Here is an 18,973-nt window from a genome sequence, read left to right as displayed (position 1 = left end):
TCACATCAACATAGTGCATATAAGGACTTGCAGATGTGTAGCGGGTACTTCTCTTCTTTACAGATTGACAAATATATATGTGTAGCAGGTGATTTCCAACTTGATAGAAATAATGATTCATGGAGTTATGGATACTTCGCAAGTGTGATTGTAATGGTAGCCGCAAGAGATTTTACACCAGGCTCTAGAGATGTCGCTCTTCCATCTTGCAGGTGTGGTTTTTGAAATGGTCACTGAAAATGTTCTTGCACACTTGTCATGTCGAGACAACGTCAATTCTGGTTGTGTTGTTGCTATCCGTAAATATGCTAAAACATCTAATTAGGAAGTCTCATCAATTATCTATAGTGAGCTATTGCTCCGCGTGAGGAAATACGGCAACAACGTTTTATGATATTGCCACGCGCTAGGGGCAGTCGAGGCTCAGAAGGAAGAAGTTGGTAGCTGCTGTAACGCGGCTGCACGCAGCAGACAGAAGAAGGCCTTCCTATGCGGTCAATGCTGAGGGCGTGCTTGCTTTAAGGTTTCGGACAAAGAACGTGTAGTTGCGGAGGTTTCGGTGTCCTTTTTGGTGTTCCCTCAGTGTTCTTAATCTTTAGTAAGCACAGTTAGCGCTAGAAAGAGCACACAGATGCTGTTTTTTGCACCGGGACCAGGGGCTTCCCTCGGGTCTTCTTCTCTTCTGCTGCCGGAGATACCAGTCGATCAGTTTATGCGCAACGGCATCCCCGCAGTTCATGAGGCCCTTGTCTCAAGAAATTATGGCTTCATTCGAACGACGAATTCTAAAGTAGTCTTGGCAGAGCATAGGGTTGCTACGTCTCACTGCCACAGCATCACACTGGTACGCCAGTTCAGCTGATGTGGTATTCTGTGCTTTTAGTCTGATCAATTCTGGGTCCAAGACCTAAAGTGCTAGATGGTCGCAACCAGTCAGTTTAGCACCATTATTCCCTTGCATCTCGAATGTGGAAAAGGTATTGCTCGTGGCGCTGATGTTAGCATGACCCCATCAGAAATCTCAATGATATTTGCTGAGGCTGGTGCGATTTCTGTTTATAGATGTGCACGTATCGTATAAAAGAAGAAGATCCCGACTGCGTCTGTAATTCTAACCTTTGCTAAAGCGAGTCTTCCGAGCGAAAACAAGGCGTGGCCATTAGTATACAGAGTGGAGCCGCTATCACCACGACCAGTCCAGTGTGCGAAGCGCTGGTGATATGATCACACTGTTTAAGAATGCAGGTAAGCACTCAGATGCGGGTGTGTGGTGACCAAAACAACTCGAGTGAGTGCCAAGGTAAAGAACAGAAATACTATTTCCAACAAACCACACTGTGCAGATGGTCCTAACTTCTTCGCTAAGGCTTGAGAAATAGAAATCCTCGCAGTTATAGGGCGTAGGCGCTGTTCCATACGAGAAGTTATAGAAAAAAATACAGGCCATAACTCAGGAGTACGCTAGCCTTGCAGCTTGTCAGAACTCTGTAAAGGATAATTAGATTTGCCTCAATATTTCGGAGGTCGAAGAAAATTTAGGCTAACCACAAATTATGGCCAACCAGATGACTCGCATATTTGGTACACCGAAAGATTCAGGCCTGGTTTCCCACCATGTTGAAATTTTACGATCAGTATATGACGGTGAATCCGGAACCGCGCCATTGCATTCTGCGTCCGCTGGACCCTCTGCAGTTAGTATCCAGAGCCAAAGTGAGAATAAAAATGCAGACACACGAAATTCAGATTATATGAATTTAAAGCCTAGATCACTCAAGCGATGTAGATTCCCCCCCCCCCCCCTGTCAAAGAAAAGTATCTCACCAAAACAGTCAGAGAACAAAATGTATCTGACGAAAAAGAAGGGCTTTTCACGGAGATTTTTTTGAAGAAAGCGCTCTAGAAAAGGCAGTAGCGGAAGCAGCTCTTTCGAAAACATAGTGTCGCTTAGGATAATCTATTGCATTTATCCATCAATTTATTCTTTAATTGCAGATTTGGTATAATTTACTTCTAAATTCACTCCTGATAATATAGCATTACGAGAGACATGGCTATTTGTCACCGTTTGTTTTAGTTAAATGCCTTCCTGTTAGTTCTATTAGACTGTTCATCGAGAGGTTGGGGTTTAGCTTTTTTTATATTATTAGAATCAGTATGAAAGTCTAATGTTCGTACAAATTTATGCCAGAATGCAAAACCTTGGCAGTAGACATTGCAATACAAAACTGCATTACATTCATTTAGTTATTATATAATTTCCGGGCGGAGTTCAAGACACACAAATTGCGCATAAAGCTACAAGGCCATCTTGCAAGACAAAGTTTTAGTTGGAGGCATTAACTCTCATTTCACGAGTTGGGGTTTCTGAACAGATATGTGTGGAAAGCGGTTATGGGAGTGGACAATAGGTAATGGCATGATGTGCCTCAACGTCAGAACTTCTACATTTATTCGTAATCGCTCCAGGTCTTTCTTAGACTTCAGTTCCATCAGTTCGGCTATTACTGCTTCTTGTAAAGTGCTGGACTTTGGCATCAACAGTCACCGCTTCACAATAAGTTTTGTTATTTCTTTTTCGAATATTTCATCTTGTTCTAATGTACGAGTATTTGTAAACTACAATAAATTTTTGAATGATCTAAAGTCAGCGTCAGCTGCTCACTCGGAAGAGTGCGATGGTACAAAAGCAATGAGCGAAGCAAAAGAGCCTTCAAAACAACGGAATTCACTATTGAATCTACAAAGCGGGCATATAGCCGTTGGTGGAAGCATGCATGTACAAGAGAGCACTGAAGAAGTTAGTCCGCTTGAAAGCCTCTTCAACATAATCAGTCCCCCGAAAATCAGGCACATTTTAAACTCACTGCAGCGGAATTCAGTTGAACGTTAGCCCAAGCTAAACAAGAATATGACAGAAGGCATTAGGAATACCTTTCGACGCCTAAACATGTAATAGCACAGTTATGATATATGAGACCTCGGAAAGTCTTGCCATCACCAGTAAAAGCAGCCTATGAAAATCTGTCGGCACAAGAAATGACGCCATTCTAAGTGTAAACCGGTAAAGGTCTGGAAAGCAGATTTATTTGTTCCAAACAACTGCCAGAAGTCGATGACACTGACTGACTTAGAGGAGAGCACACACGCTAAAGTATCCAACGTGATTACATATTTACACTCTGCGGCTCCTGCCCCAAATGGAAACACAGTTCCTATGATTGAAATCTATTCAATATATTGTTCAATTTATCACCGAGTGACGTAATCGATATTATAAACTACAACTTAAAAACTCATGTGTACCGCATAAAGGTGAAGGTCACTTCTACACTAAAAAGCGACACTTAGGATTCACAGTCTTTATTATCAAGCCCATTTCAACAATTAACAGCTCAAACTAATAACAACGGTCATACATTGCAGGGTAAGTATATGCATGGCAGACAACTCAGTATTAAAACCGAACCAAATTGAATTCTGTAGTGATTACTCCATTTGGGGGGCCCGTGTGGATTCATAAAGTTCAGTTCAGCTTGCTCGAAACAGGAAACAATACGCTGTGTTAGTAACGCTTCACATAGCCAAAGCTTTTGACAGTGTGGAGCACTTCATTTTTTTGAATACGCTAAATGATTTGAATTTTCCGCATAACTTTATTCAGTGGGTAGAATGTTGTGGTGGTGGTGGTAGTGTTGCAGCAGGCGGGGTTAGCCTGGCCTGCATGGCGGGCAATTGTTCCGCCTGAGCTTATCCTGAATTCGGAAGTTGTCACCACGTGTCAGACAGCCCAGTGTCTCGCAGTAAGACCAACAAAATTCGTTGCACGTTCCTACTAGTTTCCGCGGGTCCTTCAGGAAAAACGACGTCATCAGCTGTCCGGTGCCTATGACAGCCTTTTTGCAAGGTGCGGATCATCACTGCTCTTTGCACATCAAACTGTGGGCAAAGCCAAATGAATTGTTCAATATCCTTGATGTCACCGCAGAACGCACAGAACGGGGAAGCGTATCTCCCAGTCTTGAATGACCAGGCAAGGATGTATGCGGAACCGGTACTTAAGCGGTACAACAGCGTCGCTTGTTCGCGAGAAAGTCCATGAATTACTCATGCTTGGTGTGAAAATTTGTAGATCGCCTTGAAATGATTGCGTATCACATCTTTGTTGTTCTGGTAAGTCTTGGGAGTTCTTACTTTTGAAACACAAGTCCGTGCTTCGCATGCAGGGGCATCAGCCTTTTTATTGCCTTCAAAGCCAACGTGGGATGGGATCCACTGAAACTTTATATTAACACTCTTGCCAATTAAGTGTTTAATTAGTGGCAGAGATTGCCGCCAGGTGAACTTTTCTTGAGGTAGGCCACGATGCAGTCTTTGTAGCACCGATTTGGAGTCCGTCAGCATTACAACAACTCATGCAGAAAAGGATCGCAATTTTCGCAAAGCCGCCGTGATTGCAGCGATTTCTATCGTTGTGGACGAAACCACGCGATCCAGGTGGCCCGACCATGACACGCCAAGGCAGGGTATGCAGAAAGCCGCTGCGCAGCTATCCGTTTGTATGCACCCTGATCCGTCGGTGTACACTTGCAGATGGCCGCGGTACATGGTGCTCAATTGGTCCAGCACAAGAAAGTTTGCTTCCGCGGCTGACATGGTGCACTTCGCTGGTAGCTTGGATTCGCTGAAGTTGCAACATTCACAAAAGACCTTGGCGGGTCCATAGGGTGCCATTTAGGCAGTGTGAAGCCTAAATATGGAATTGTGTTCAGTTCCACGTGTAAATGTGAGTCAGTTCTTGCTCTTAGCCGCCTGAGAAGCACCGTTCCTGCAAAGGACTCGCCCAGTCTTGACAGCTGCGTCAATAAGGCCTGGGACGCCAGAAGGCGCCGAGGAATAGACTCGGCTTTATTGTTAGCTTCGTGTTTGAAGCTGCCTGAGGAACTCCCATCGCCAAGCGAAGACTCTTTCTGTGCACTGCCTCTAGGCGTTCGAACTGGCTCGGTGATGTTGATATCAGGGGCAGCTCAGAAAAAACGCGGCTTGTTATAGGCGCAGCATTCAATTTAATTATGGACATAGGATTGTTGCCCCAACGTACCCCTGCCATGTGACGAAGAGCGTTCATCCTTGGCACTGATGCATCACTGTACCATCAACCTCACGTCGTCGTAATAGCTTGTTGTCGATGGTAATGCCCAGGAAACGGACACTTGTTGCTCAACAAATTGAGTGGCCTCAAATATTCAGCGACAGGCGTGTTGACTTCCGTCTTGCTCCCGGGAAGAGCATGAAGATCAATTTTTCGGCTGATGTAGATAGGCCAATTGTCAACAAGTGACGCTCACTGATTGAAATAGCCCTCTGTGCTACCTGGGCCAAACGTTAGTGGGGTACCCTGAGATCCAAATGCAGATATCATCGGCGTAGATGGATATTTTAACTGCTTTCAGAGCTAAGTGCACAGTGTCAGGAAGGCTGCCCATGGCAGCGGTAAAAAGCAAGGGAGACAGAACACTTCCTTGTGGGACGCCGAGGGAAACGCGTCTCTCTTTGCTCGTTACATTTCCAAGCTTAACCCGGACACAGTGGTCTCTGAAAAATTAATGAACGAACCGAAGAGCATTTCCCGACACAACCATGGCTTGGAGCCCGTTCACGATGCCTACCTGAAGCACACAATCATATGCCTTGGCAACGTCCATGAAGACGGTGAGTGTCGAGAGTCCGCTGCCGTGGTGGCGCTGGATGTGGCCTAATAGGTCCAAAACACTGTCCTGGGCACTCATTCATGGGCGAAATCCCGTCATACACGATGACATCGTCTTCCTTGTTCAAGGTACCAATAAATCTAGTACATATTAATCTTTCCATCAACTTAGATACGCATGATGTAACAGATACCAGTCGATATGATGCGAGGCTCGCAGGATCTTTTCCGGACTTTAGGACTGGCACAACCCATGCGGTCTTTCGAACAACTGGGATCTCTGCCGGGCTCCAGACATGATAAAATATGTCCAAAAGGGCCCTATTTCGCTCATATGGCAGATTTGTCAGCATTTGATTGCTGATCAAGTCGGGACCCATGGCATAGCGTCTTCTTAAATTGCTAAGTGCCATATCCAATTCATGGAAGGTGAATGGCGTATACATCGTGTGAAAAAACTGGGGCGACAGAGGAACCGCCGCTCCTGCTAATCTACCAGATGTGTACACGTCTGCGAAATCCTCTGCAAGGGTTTCAAATCTTTCCCTTGTTTCGAAGCGAGTGCTACGAATGGCTTGTGCGAGCGGTTCTTCCCAGAAAGACTATTTTTACTGCCCATATCCTTGTCAAGGGCATGAACGTTGATAAACTCTCACAGAAAGCGGCCCATTGAATTCGGCTTAGTTTTTTGCATGGCGACGGATCACAGCGTTTATCCTGTTATATTCGGTTTTCGCAGACGGATTTCCTTCTGTTCTCATTAGTTTCCGCTCCGCTCTTCTACGTGCTGCGCAGAGGTTCTTCAATTTCAGGTCAGGAGCAGGAAAATGGTCGGGCAGTTTCAGCAGCGAAGTTGCGGCTCGCTTACTTTGCAACATATCTGCAAACAGCTCACCAGTGGATTTGTCCAACGCTTCTCTGTAGGTGTCCCAGCGTGTTTTATTGCAGAATTGTCGACCAGCAGTTCAAAATCCCAGGATATTGGTAAAGGTAGGGAAATGGTCGTTGCCCATCCTGTCTGGAGCCGTGGTCGATGATACCAGAAGGTCCGTGGAGTGAAGTACAAGGTCTATTGCACTCCATGAATCTCGTGGCAAGACAAATGTATGTTTGCCGTCGTTCGTCACACATAAGTCGGCAGCATTCGCCGCTGCTAGCAGTTCCTTGCCTCGAAAATCTACTCTCTTATCTCCCCAGAGTGGATGGTGCGCGTTAAAATCACCACAGATTATTCGAGAAGCGGGACATAAAGTGCAAAGGTCCTTTAGGAAAGCCTCCATAGAGAGCTTCTTCGTGGGCTTATGTACACCGATACTGCACTCAGTTTTCGGTTTCCCAGGCACACTTGCACAGCAGCGACTTCCAGTGAGTTGGAACAGAGCTCTTGCATTGGTAAGGCGACATGAGGTATTTGCCGCCTTATGTATATCGTTGCGCTTCCATTTGAAAATATCGTTATGCTCGGGTTGCCATGTCGGGTGTACCCTGGGAGCATCCTTGCATTCGGGAGACCGGCTTCTGAGAGTACTAGAGCTGGTATTGGAATGTCGCGCAGGAAAAGGTTGAGTTCGCACAGGCACTTTAGAAGACGGGCGCAGTTCCATTGCATTATTAAGGGCACTTTTAAAGGATGGAATAGACCAGGTGGGCGAGACATTGCCATTATTCTACTGTGTGAATGTGGAAGCAGAGCAAAGTAACACTGACTCTAGAACCGGTACTGCTTCCAACATGTCCTTTGTTGAACTCGCAGGCATCTTAGCATGTGTGCTTCCAGGTGGTGCTTGAGATGGGCTTAGTGCATCAGCATAGGTGAGCTTGGCGGACTCTTTCGCGATACATTTCTCACCAGCGTTGAGCACTTGCGTTGACTCGGTACCAGCTTTTGTCGGATTTAGGCGCGGAAAATTTCCTGCGTACTCATTGTCCAAACCACCATGTTGTGGTGCACCGGACGTCTTCTTTGTGAGCGATGGTTCGTTCAGTCTTCTGGCCGAGGACGAACATCTTATTTCTTCGCTGCGCAGGTGTTTGTGCTGGACATCGGCCGTAGCTAGCTAGTTGGTCACCGCCACAGTTTGCACACACAAGTTTTTCTTTAATTTTACACGTCTTAGAGTCCTGAGGCCCCCACAGCACTTACGCCTCGGTTCCCAATGTCAGTGCTTAGCAACATGTCCAAAACGCTGACATTTAAAACAGTGTGGTGGCGTCTCCACGTAGTCTACAAGCTAGTGTCTGGAGAAGCCAAGGTTGATTTTTTCTGGGCGTTCCAAATTGGGAGAGAATGTGAGAACCACAGAGTCAGTGCGCCTCGGTTCCCATTCGGAGGATGAGGTTTGGACCCGTCGTATAATTCTTCTTGCGTGGTGTACTCCCTGAGGTCTCAGGTAGGTTAACAGCTCTTCGTCCGGGTACCAACTTGGGACTCCTTCTATAATACATGTATTTTTCATGTAGCTGTGCGGTACAAGAGCTGATATGGCAAGGCCGCAGATAGTGTTGGTCTCTAGAAGCATATTAGCTTGGTGTTTCGTCTCTATATCCAAGAGCAGGGCTCCCTGTGCTGTGAAATGGCTCTAAACTGGGGCTACACCGAGAATCGTTTCAATTTCAAAGTATAGGACAATAGGGTTCATTTGCCTCAAGTTATCTCCTTCGGATGTTGGAGCAATTACCACAGGAATGCCCACCGTCCTGTCTTTGCGATGTCGCACAAGCCGGAAACCACCCTCGTCCATGTCGAGACCGTTGAGGTTCGCCACGTTGTGGTCCCCGATGACAGTTGATTCGTCCTCCAATTTAGCGCTGTGTTGTCGGATGCAGTCAGGTATGCTTGCGCAAACCAGCTGGTGCTTCTGACCTGGTGTCACACCTTGGAACGTCATTGCGGCGCTCTCACTAATGCTTGTTTCGGTTCTTCTAGCAACCTTCGACGCGGTGGGCTGCGCAGCATTCGTCGGTCGCCGATATGGCAGGTACCTTTTCGTGTCGTCCGACGTCTTGAGCAGTGCTTAGCCGTAATATAAACAAAAAAAACAATAAATACAGACAGAGCTACTCAGACAAGCAGCAACAGCTTCGTCGTCTTCTTCGTTCCCTCTTGAGTGGGGAGAACGAAGAAGAATTCCCTTGTTTCCAAAAAAATTGAGTGGGTAGAACAATTTTTGAAATCAAGGGAATTCTACTTCGTTGAGGCTTGATGTCCCTAACGTAAATTCAAAAAACGGGTGGAGTTCCCCAAGGAGCAGTCTTATCTTCAAATATTCAATGTTTTATTGAGCACAATTTTGAGAGAACAGATAGTTATTGCCTACATTTATACTTATGCCATTGTGTTCTTCGCTGCTCACTGTGGTATACACTCACTACAACTTAAATGAAAAAAATACATTATTATGTCAATAAATGTCAACGAAAGCGCGCTCTTGGTGTTTCAGCTTGCAAACTCAATTTTAACTCTAATACTATGTACCGAATTCCATTCAGCAAGTAGACTCTATAAAATATTTGGAAATCATTTCCAAAGAAATGCTTATCTGGAGCCCAAACATAGGGTGTGTAACTGCCGAGGCACAGCGGGCCTCAGGCTTATAGCACAAGCTGTGTAACCGTGAATAGAGGTACAGGCACACCTTCGTATTGTTCTGCAAGATGTGCATGCGCCCTATCCCGGGATTCAGATGCATATTATTTTCGGGTGGCCTTGCTTATAAATAAAAACCCCTGGCTGACTTGAAACGAAAAACACCGCGAATGTATCTGGGACTCCCCAGGTTTGTGACTATCAATGTACTGTATCGAAAGCGTGCCTGCGTGCACTACTTTGTTGATTTCGAATTTTGACAGTACAAACATAATAAATACTTTACATCTTACGGGCATGAAGATCGCAATATACTTTTATTTCAGGCCCAGGCGCCTTCTTTCTTGCTCATTGGCCATGGTTTTACACACCCCAGATGATGTTTGTGTAAAAAACTACAGAGTATAAATGTGAAAATTAGAAATGTAATTGCGACTAATGACCCGAATTGTATTCTTATAGACTAGTATGATAATATTTGCTCCAAAAAGTGAAGTTGCAGTCTCTCAAATCTTTAAATAACATATTCTTAGATTGCCTACTTAAATAAGAAACAAAGAATATAATAGGCATATATGCTTCAGTGAACAATCAAAAGTCAGGTGTAGGCATTGCCTCTGATTTACTTGACTAGTCCTTCTTAGTGCAACTACCTCATTTTACTTCGATTTTCGAAGCTGAGCTCAGGGTGCTTATTTTAGCACTTCGAAAACGTTCGTCAAATAAAAACAGCGCAGTCATGATGACAGATTTTCTTTCAGTTTGCGCAGCTCTGACAGCTTTTGAGAACTTTCGAATTCTGAGGACATTCTGAACATTCGTGCCACCGAAGTTGAGCCATCTGAGGTTACTGTTAGTTCCAGGACACTGCGGTATAATAATAAATGTACTGGCTGATTTCTTAGCACGAGCTGCTCTTGATGGCTCAAAATTATCCGTACTGCCATAAGTGTAATATATTGCCGCAATAAGATGTAGAAAATTATTCATCTGCACTGAAATGCTAGAAACGACATATACATGGACAGTATATACCAGCTCAAGTTTCTGTGGTGGCCCCAGTGAAGTCAGCACAGAAAGCTCGATGTTTTCATTACTAGATTTCGAAGCCGTGTCCCCCCTCTTAGCTTAATTTTACACAGAGCTGGTCAGGGGATGTCACCCTTCTGTGTACTCTGCGGAAAATTAGAAACAATATAACAATATGTTTTATCTTGACGCTGATACTCTATACTTGTAAGAAGACTTCTAGCTATTTTCTTTCTGACAATAGGCGTTAGACTGATGGCGGTAACCGTACTTAACTTTGGTGTCACAGTTATGAGACATTGCCACAGGGGTGATTTCAATGCCCTTTGTGATTTTCTTCGTGCACTCAAACGAATTCCATTCTAATCCACAGACAAATTTTTATTATTGTGTGTCATCAAGTGGTGTTTTAACATGGACTCTGAATGATTAGGTTAAGCAAACGCAACTGCGTGGTCATCTCCAAACTTCATATCTCAAAATCTCTGAAATTGACTTTTCTATTTTCCCCCTTTTCCTCTTCTTTCCTGTGGTTCCCCATACATTATTTATATTTTACTACAATTTCATTCTTACCCATAGTTGTTTTTCTCACAGAAAAAGTACTCTATGATTTCTCGGCCAATGCCCCTGAGTGGGTATAACTCATAATCTCAAGGAAATAAACAAACACGCAATTAGCTAATCGCCAATAGTGGGTACGATCCACTGGGTTTGTAGGAAAAACAAACAAATTCCTTCATACTGCACAAAAATAACGATGATTTATGGCGTAGTGGGTACTCTGCGAGTGCTTGAAGAGGTTACCGAAAAAGTGTTTAGAAGGGTTCTCAAAGGCTTTCTTGCACGTTTCGCTGTGTCTGTGCTGCGCATTCCACAAAGATGCTGGTTTTCTTTTGTTTATTCAGTACTTCTGCTCACGCGTAAACAGTTTACAGTGGTCTCTACTATCTTCCCTGGCACAGGTACATTTTCCCAAAATCTGTGAGAATCAATTTTTTAACAATATACGGGACTAATGAGTTGGATTAGAAATCGTGCTATTCTAAATGTTACCTGTGTAACTTGTCTGAAATATGGGCCTTCCTAAAGAGGGAGCACAGAAGAGTAAGGCATGGGTGGATTTGTGTTTACTTTTCCACCAAGACATCAAGAGAGAGTCATATTACGTATTCATCAAAGACAATATCCAACTAAAATGAATGGAGGTCTTCGAAAGGAGAGCCCTGAAGCAGACAAGTTCACTTATCAGACAATTCCAGTTATCGTAGCGCTTACGACGGTTATTTCGTAATCGGTGAGCATGTATATGGATCGACGCATGCGCCTTTCTGAAGAGTTCCATGTTTGCTGTACAACAACATCATATTGGACTGAAGTGTGGCATATAAGAATGTTAATAGTAGGTTTACCTTTGTTTTCGTGGACAACCGCGAGGACAAGGACACACCATTTCATCACGTTCAGTTGCATGGTGAGAATAAGCAGTGCCTGGTGATTCATACTAATACATGCATTTATAGTAGCCATCAAGTGTTCTTTCAGTATATATGCACTTCAATATTCAATAAGTAATCTGGTATTTTTATTCCACAGTGGGTATATGCAGAGACATAAATGACATGACAAAAAACGCCCATATATATATATATATATATATATATATATATATATATATATATATATATATATATATATATATATATATATATATATATATATATATATATATATATATATATACAAGAAGTTATCTATGCCAAGTTATGGCATATAAATTTCAAGAAAGAAAGCATCGGTCAGGACGGTCAGTGCAGCGAATGTCACCTAACAACTAAAAAAAATTCACCATCACTTTGTCAAGACTAAACGTGAACAACCTACTGAAAGCTATATTGAGTCGCAATTTTCGCACATAAAATAAAGTTCTGTGTCTAACTGCCCTAATATGTCGCCTACAAGGTCATCCCATGTTTGTTTTCGCGTCATAGCTTGGTGTATCACGTTTGCTTTAGAACATTTGTTTGAGAAAGCCTAACCCCCGATTTGCTTTAGGTCGAAGTGCTTTCTTCATAATTTGCAGCTGTCTTTTTTCTGAGAAGACTTGAATTTTTTATTATGCAATGCTGTAAAATCGTAATCAATAGAGTAGCGGCCATTGCTTTAAAACTTTTCGAGGAGTCATGAATGGAAGCAGGACAGTATGGAAGTTACGTCAGCTCACCTACAGTGTCTTGAGCAAATGAACGGAATCCTCAATTCAAATCATGGGTAAAGCAACCTGCAGCCATCTGCTTCTCATTCGTCTTTTTGTTAACAACGAATCCGACATCTAACGGTAATGATGACTCCCAAGTGCAATTTGTCGTTGAATACAGGCTTGAAGAGAAGGTATAATTTTTTCTAGGTCTTGACTCACCTAGTTCGTTGTTCATTATTTGGCAGAGGGACCACACAAAAGGAGGCAGCAAATCACTTATGGAATCCTGGCAATGCATGTAACTATACCAGGACTTCAAAATGGTGATTAAGCGGGCTTGTTGTACTCACGGACAACTTTTCTTGGCAATGAACGAAAAGGCATAAAGACGGAGCTTCTGCACATGCACCACTAAGTGATGTAGTTCGGTAAGACATGCGCTGCGTACCACTGTAAAAAATTGCAGTATATTCACTGAGTGAACGATGATGAGTTGGCGAGTCTTCGAAGGGTTGTATCGATAAACTGTGAATCATCCGTCTGTCCGTCCGTTCATTCTTCTGCCTGTGTGTATGTCCGTTTGTGTGTGCGTCTGTCAATCTGTCTATCTGCCCACACATCCATGCGCCGTCTGTCTGTCCATCCATTCATCTGTCTGTCTGTCTGTCTGTCTGTCTGTCTGTCTGTCTGTCTGTCTGTCCGCACATGCTCAGTGAGTCGAAGAAATAGGTGGTCACGTACTATGAGCTAGGAGGGACCGACCTACGGCTTTAGGAGCTTCACCCGTAAAAGTGATAGCTTGCGTGACCAGCGTTTTATATCGACGCAGACAAAACCTTGCTTTAGAGGTGCACTTTAAAGGGGCGACTTTTTCACGCGTTCAAAAACGCGAAGTGGCAAGGATTATATCAAAACACATACAAATATTTTACTGGTGTGAGCTCCGGCCTGTGTCAAATAGCTACCTAGAAAAATTGTAGCGAGTACTTTTCGTATCTCATGTTGAAAATAAAGCACAGCTGTACACTCTTAGTCTTGTTTTATATACATTCAGATAAAGCAGTCGGTAACTGGAACAGGCAGAGTTATATAAATCACAGCTATTTCACAAGTGTTGTCCTGAAGAGCAGCTGTTTATAGTCGGGCTCCAACCCAGGTCCACTGGTTGCCAGCCCAGTAATGTACCACTTAGCCATGCCAGTTCTTGGTACTTGTTGGGAAACTTGCCTTAGGCAGGCATGGTCTCGGGAAAGCAATCGCGTTATACAACTTATACATAGCTTGAAGACAGTGAAAGAACTTCCAGTTGTCGCACAATCTGAATAGCGTAACGGATGGGTCGTCTAATGCTCCAACACATTACAAAAGCTTCTTCTAGTTCACCCCTTATCTGTGGCGCATACCCACTTCAGACATTATTCTCCATCGTCGTCACCCACTGCACGAACAATTGACTCAGAATTATTTGCAAGTGTTTAGCGGATGCCATGCTTCTTAGAAGAATGACGAAAAATGTCATAGCAAATGCCGGCCTAGTATCCAAAAAATATTATTAATGTCGTAGTGGGTACCAAGCAAGTGTGCTTGCAGCAGTCACACAACAAGTGTTTAGATAAGGCTTTCAAAGGCTTCTCTTCTGGCTTTCGCTCTGACTGTGCTGCGCCTTCCGCGCAGGCCTAGCGTTTTATTTTAGCTTACCAACGTGAAATGTGACATATGTCATCGAGGCCTGCGATTTTTACGGTTAATAACTAGCGTTTTTTCATGATTGTTCTACTTACAATGCCAAAGGGACACCCAATACGCATCGCGCGTTTCTTTTAAAATAAAAATCCAGTTTATAAAGCTTACGCGCGTCGGGCAGGTCATCCCTATGAATCCCTACATTGATTTCGAAGCAACGGAAAAAAGCACTCCACACACGCGGCTCGTGTTCACGAAATAATGACTGCTGAGCCTCCAGTGACCTTGGCAGCGGATGTTCCTGCAAAAAAAAAAGAAAGCATTTCCGTGCACTCTCACCTACACTCTCTTCACTGACAGTGTGTTTGGTGGTTATGGAGGTGATGAGTGCTATAGGTCTACAGGCAACGTGTGCCATTTGTTTCGCTCGTGAATGTGCGTGGTTTTCCGAAGCTTCGTTCCTGTTCCTAACACGATTCTGGAGGCTCTAAAATTATCGTGAACAAGTTTGCCGGTGAGGCTTCAGACTACTGATTTTGCAATCGCTTCACAGAGGTGAGTGGCGGGCATTCATGTTGCTTATAAATAAGCCGCAACGTAGAGGCAGTCTTTGTCCCATTTTTTATTTATTTTACTGCCAACCGGTTAAGCAGCTCGCTTTTTAAGCAATATTGGTTTATTGGTAGTAGATAATTACCTTCAGAATATGCACACACAAAGCACACAACGCAACAGGAGCATTTTTATCAGTTTTATCTTCACACTTGATACTCAGGGTGGAATTTTTTTATGATGCAGAATAGTGTAGGTATTCACATAAACCAAAATATACGACCGACAGTAAAATTCCGTAGCTTTACTGCCATTTTTAATGATTTTGCAGCCTATGTATTCGTGCTAAATGGCGCTGTATCAGATCGCGGTTGTTTCCATAGTCACATAAATGCTTTCAATTAGAATATTCAAGCACAATGAGCGCATAAATGAGTCAATTTTATGGTTATCTCGAGGCGAACTTGTACGCCAAATATGGTTAACATAGCTGATATATCTGTCATAGCTTAAGCCGGCCTTGTCAAGATTATGTTTCTATATATATTACAGTATACCTGAACTTGTAACTCAGTTGTTATTACTCAGTATGCTATGACAAAAGCTTGATAGGCATATTTTTGTGGAGCACAAATACCGGCATGTTTCACAAAAGCGTACCTGCATACTAATGCAGTAAACCAACTCTTTTTAATGTATTTTATCGCCAAACGCATTTACTTTTTCCTTAGTTTCATGCACGTTTCGTGCACACAGCCTGTCTTATTGAACAATGATTGATTGATATGTGGGGTTTAGCGTCCCAAAACCACCATATGATTATGAGAGACGCCGTAGTGGAAGGCTCCGGAAAATTCGACCACCTGGGGTTCTTTAACGTGCACCCAAATCTGAGCACACGGGCCTACAACATTTCCGCCTCCATTGGAAATGCAGCCGCCGCAGCCGGGATTTGAACCCGTGACCTGCGGGTCAGCAGCCGAGTACCTTAGCCACAAGACCACCGCGGCGGGGCTATCGAACAATGAGGTGCAGTTTCCACTGAACAGTTAAGTTGTGTGATTATTGTGGCTCCATCTGTTAAAATTTCGTTGAAGACGTGAATGCTCGAGATTGTTCCAGAGCTTTTACGATGGCCAGTGATAAGGCTCTAATATTCGACGGTTCATGTATGAATGCAAACTCGCTTCGCCGCTCTTTACTTGATCGAAGGTGGACGCTCTATCGCCGCTACATGTACTAATGTGTATTATGGTAATCTGACTTTCTCTTTATTGACCGCAACTTCGGCTTATAGTTTTATTTTGAACAAGTTGTCTGAGCCTTCGTAGACGTCACGAGCCCGTGACAGTATTATACTGAGAAACGACAAACGAATGGTTGTCTTTTTTCCGTTTCTTAACCCTATCGCCACATTTTTTTTAACCCTATCGCTGCAGAGCTGACTTGCCATACTTGTGTCTGTGTCTTATAGTTTTCTAAATGTACACTAGAGAAAAGTATGGCGCTAGCGTCTATAGGAGCTGCAATGCACGGCATTTGAGCAAGCATGGGAATGTTGGGTATTACACAGATTTGTCTAATCTTCGTACTTTTGGCATCATGTGTGTTCGTGTGGCTTCGATTTATTCATTGATTTGTGGGGTTTAACGTCCCAAAACCACCGTTTGATTTAGAGAGACGCCATGGTGGAGGGCTCCAGAAATTTTGACCACCTGGGGTTCTTTAACGTGCTTCGTGTGGCTTGGAGCTACTTTGTCACGAAACAAAAATGAGTAAATGTTCAGTGGTTGCACTTCAGCATCTCCCTATTTTAGGCCTACCATTTCAAATCGCGTACCATAGTTCAAAATGGTTCGTTTGTTCCTGCGAAATGAAACCAAAACACAGCCATGAACGAAGCCACGAGTGCGATTCACCACCCTCAAGTACTAAAAATAGGCAAGTCCATGTACTACCCATCATGCCCATTGTCGCTGAACGATCTCAATGCCAGAATAACCTATAGTTAATATTGTCACGGGGTCGTGACGTGGCCGAAGACAGGAGACTTCGTGTTGGGATTTTAACTGTTTATTTGGGCGAACCTGTGCCCGGTAAACAGAAAGTCCAATTACAGCAGCAGTCTCGCACAGATAGCAGTCTCAGACTGATAGCGGTGAACGGAGCGTCGGCCTTCGATCAACTACTGACAAGCGGCGAAGCGCGTTGGCATTTATACTCCCGCCGTCGAATGTTCTAGCGCTACCGCTGGCGGCGGCGTACGTTCCAGAACAATCTGTACCATTCGCACAGTGGGCGTGATCTTATCGAAATGATCTACTAGAGTCCGGAACCCTCTCGAAAACTGCTGGCGCGGTTTGCGCTGAGAATCGTGTGGTGTTTTGGGACGATAACAGAAGCTTGGGAAATGGAACGTGGCATTGCCCCCCTCTGAAAAAGGCATCGTCTCGATGCTTTAACTAAAGATGAAGGTACAATAATAATGCAAGAAAGTACAATGAATAAATTACAATACAACAATAATACAAAAAAACACTGTTTCAGTTTGTTAACGCGCATGAAACGGCTTTAGGCGTGCGACATGGACGACTTCAGGTCGCGATCGGCGTCGTTGAGAGTTCGTGATGCCGTCGGGGACAACCTCGTAATCAAGTGGGCCGAGACGTCGAACCACCCTGTACGGTCCGAAGTACCGTCGCAGAAGCTTTTCACTTAGTCCACGTCGGCGTATCGGCGTCCACACCCAAACACGTTCACCGGGCTGGTATTCCACGAAGCGTCGTCGAAGGTTGTAACGGTGGCTGTCGGTCGTCTGTTGATTCTTGATATGGAGCCGCGCAAGTTGTCGGGCTTCTTCGGCGCGATGAAGGTACTCGCTCACATCGATGTTTTCTTCGTCGGTGACGTTGGGTAACATGGCATCGAGCGTCGTTGTCGGGCTCCTTCCGTAGACCAATTTGTATGGAGATATCTGCGTCGTCTCCTGCACTGCCGTGTTGTAGGCGAAGGTCACATACGGAAGAATGGCGTCCCACGTCTTGTGTTCGACATCGACGTACATTGACAGCATGTCGGCGATCGTCTTGTTAAGCCGCTCGGTGAGGCCGTTGGTCTGTGGGTGGTACGCTGTCGTCCGGCGGTGGTTTGTTTGGCTGTATGCCAAGATCGCTTGGGTTAAGTCGGCAGTGAATGCCGTTCCTCTGTCAGTGATAAGGACCTCCGGGGCGCCGTGACGTAGGACGATATTTTCGACGAAGAACTTAGCTACCTCGGATGCACTGCCGTTTGGCAGGGCTTTTGTCTCGGCGTAGCGGGTGAGGTAGTCGGTAGCTACCACGATCCACTTGTTTCCGAAAGCCGACGTCGGGAACGGCCCCAGTAGGTCCATACCAATCTGCTGGAAAGGTCGGCAAGGTGGATCTATTGGCTGCAGAAGTCCCGCTGGCCTTGTCGGCGGTGTCTTGCGTCGCTGACAGTCCCGGCATGTCCTCACATAACGAGTGACGTCGGTGGTAAGACGCGGCCAGTAGTACCTTTCTTGTATCCTCGCGAGCGTGCGAGAAATACCGAGGTGCCCTGCCGTCGGATCGTCGTGGAGGGCCTGCAGGAGTTCTGGTCGCAGAGCTGAAGGCACCACAAGGAGGTACTTAGCCCGAAGCGGTGAAAAGTTTTTCTTTTGTAGAAGACCGTTTTGTAGCAAAAACGACGCAAGTGCGCGCTTGAATACCTTCGGCACTTCGGCGGTCCTGCCTTCGAGGTATTCTATTAGGGCCTTAAATTCCGGGTCGGCCCGCTGTCGTTCAGCGAAGTCGTCGGTAGTGATCGTTCCTAAGAAGAAGTCGTCATCCGGGTCGTCGGGTAGCGGTTGGTCGACAGGCGCACGAGAGAGACAGTCGGCGTCGGAGTGTTTTTTTGCCGGACTTGTAAATGACAGTAATGTCATATTCTTGAAGTCTCAGGCTCCATCGTGCGAGGCGACCTGAAAGGTCCTTCAAAGTGGCTAGCCAACACAAGGCGTGGTGGTCGCTCACAACTTTGAAGGGCCTGCCGTAGAGGTATGGGCGAAATTTCGACGTAGCCCAGATGATGGCGAGGCACTCCTTTTCTGTTGTGGAATAATTTGCTTCTGCTTTGGATAGCGATCGGCTGGCGTAACTAATAACCCTTTCAAGTCCGTCAGCCCTCTGCACAAGAACGGCGCCAAGACCTA

At 44.8% G+C, this 18,973-nt stretch overlaps 1 protein-coding gene across 1 annotated transcript in view; it reads right to left on the bottom strand.

The window, feature by feature from the left end:
* Nucleotides 1-11,856, bottom strand: part of LOC119169776 (venom metalloproteinase BumaMPs1-like) — a 181,833-nt gene extending 169,977 nt beyond the window's left edge. The window contains exon 1 of the mRNA XM_075886704.1: nt 11,738-11,856. Coding sequence (XP_075742819.1) covers nt 11,738-11,855 — 118 coding nt within the window. The 5' untranslated portion in view covers nt 11,856. The remainder of the gene's footprint in view (nt 1-11,737) is intronic.
* Nucleotides 11,857-18,973: the final 7,117 nt, after the last annotated feature.

This window comes from Rhipicephalus microplus, chromosome 2 (genome assembly GCF_043290135.1).
Source record: "Rhipicephalus microplus isolate Deutch F79 chromosome 2, USDA_Rmic, whole genome shotgun sequence".
Taxonomy (NCBI): domain Eukaryota; kingdom Metazoa; phylum Arthropoda; class Arachnida; order Ixodida; family Ixodidae; genus Rhipicephalus; species Rhipicephalus microplus.
Note: the sequence above shows the minus strand (reverse complement) of the source record. Positions and strands in the feature narration are given on the sequence as shown.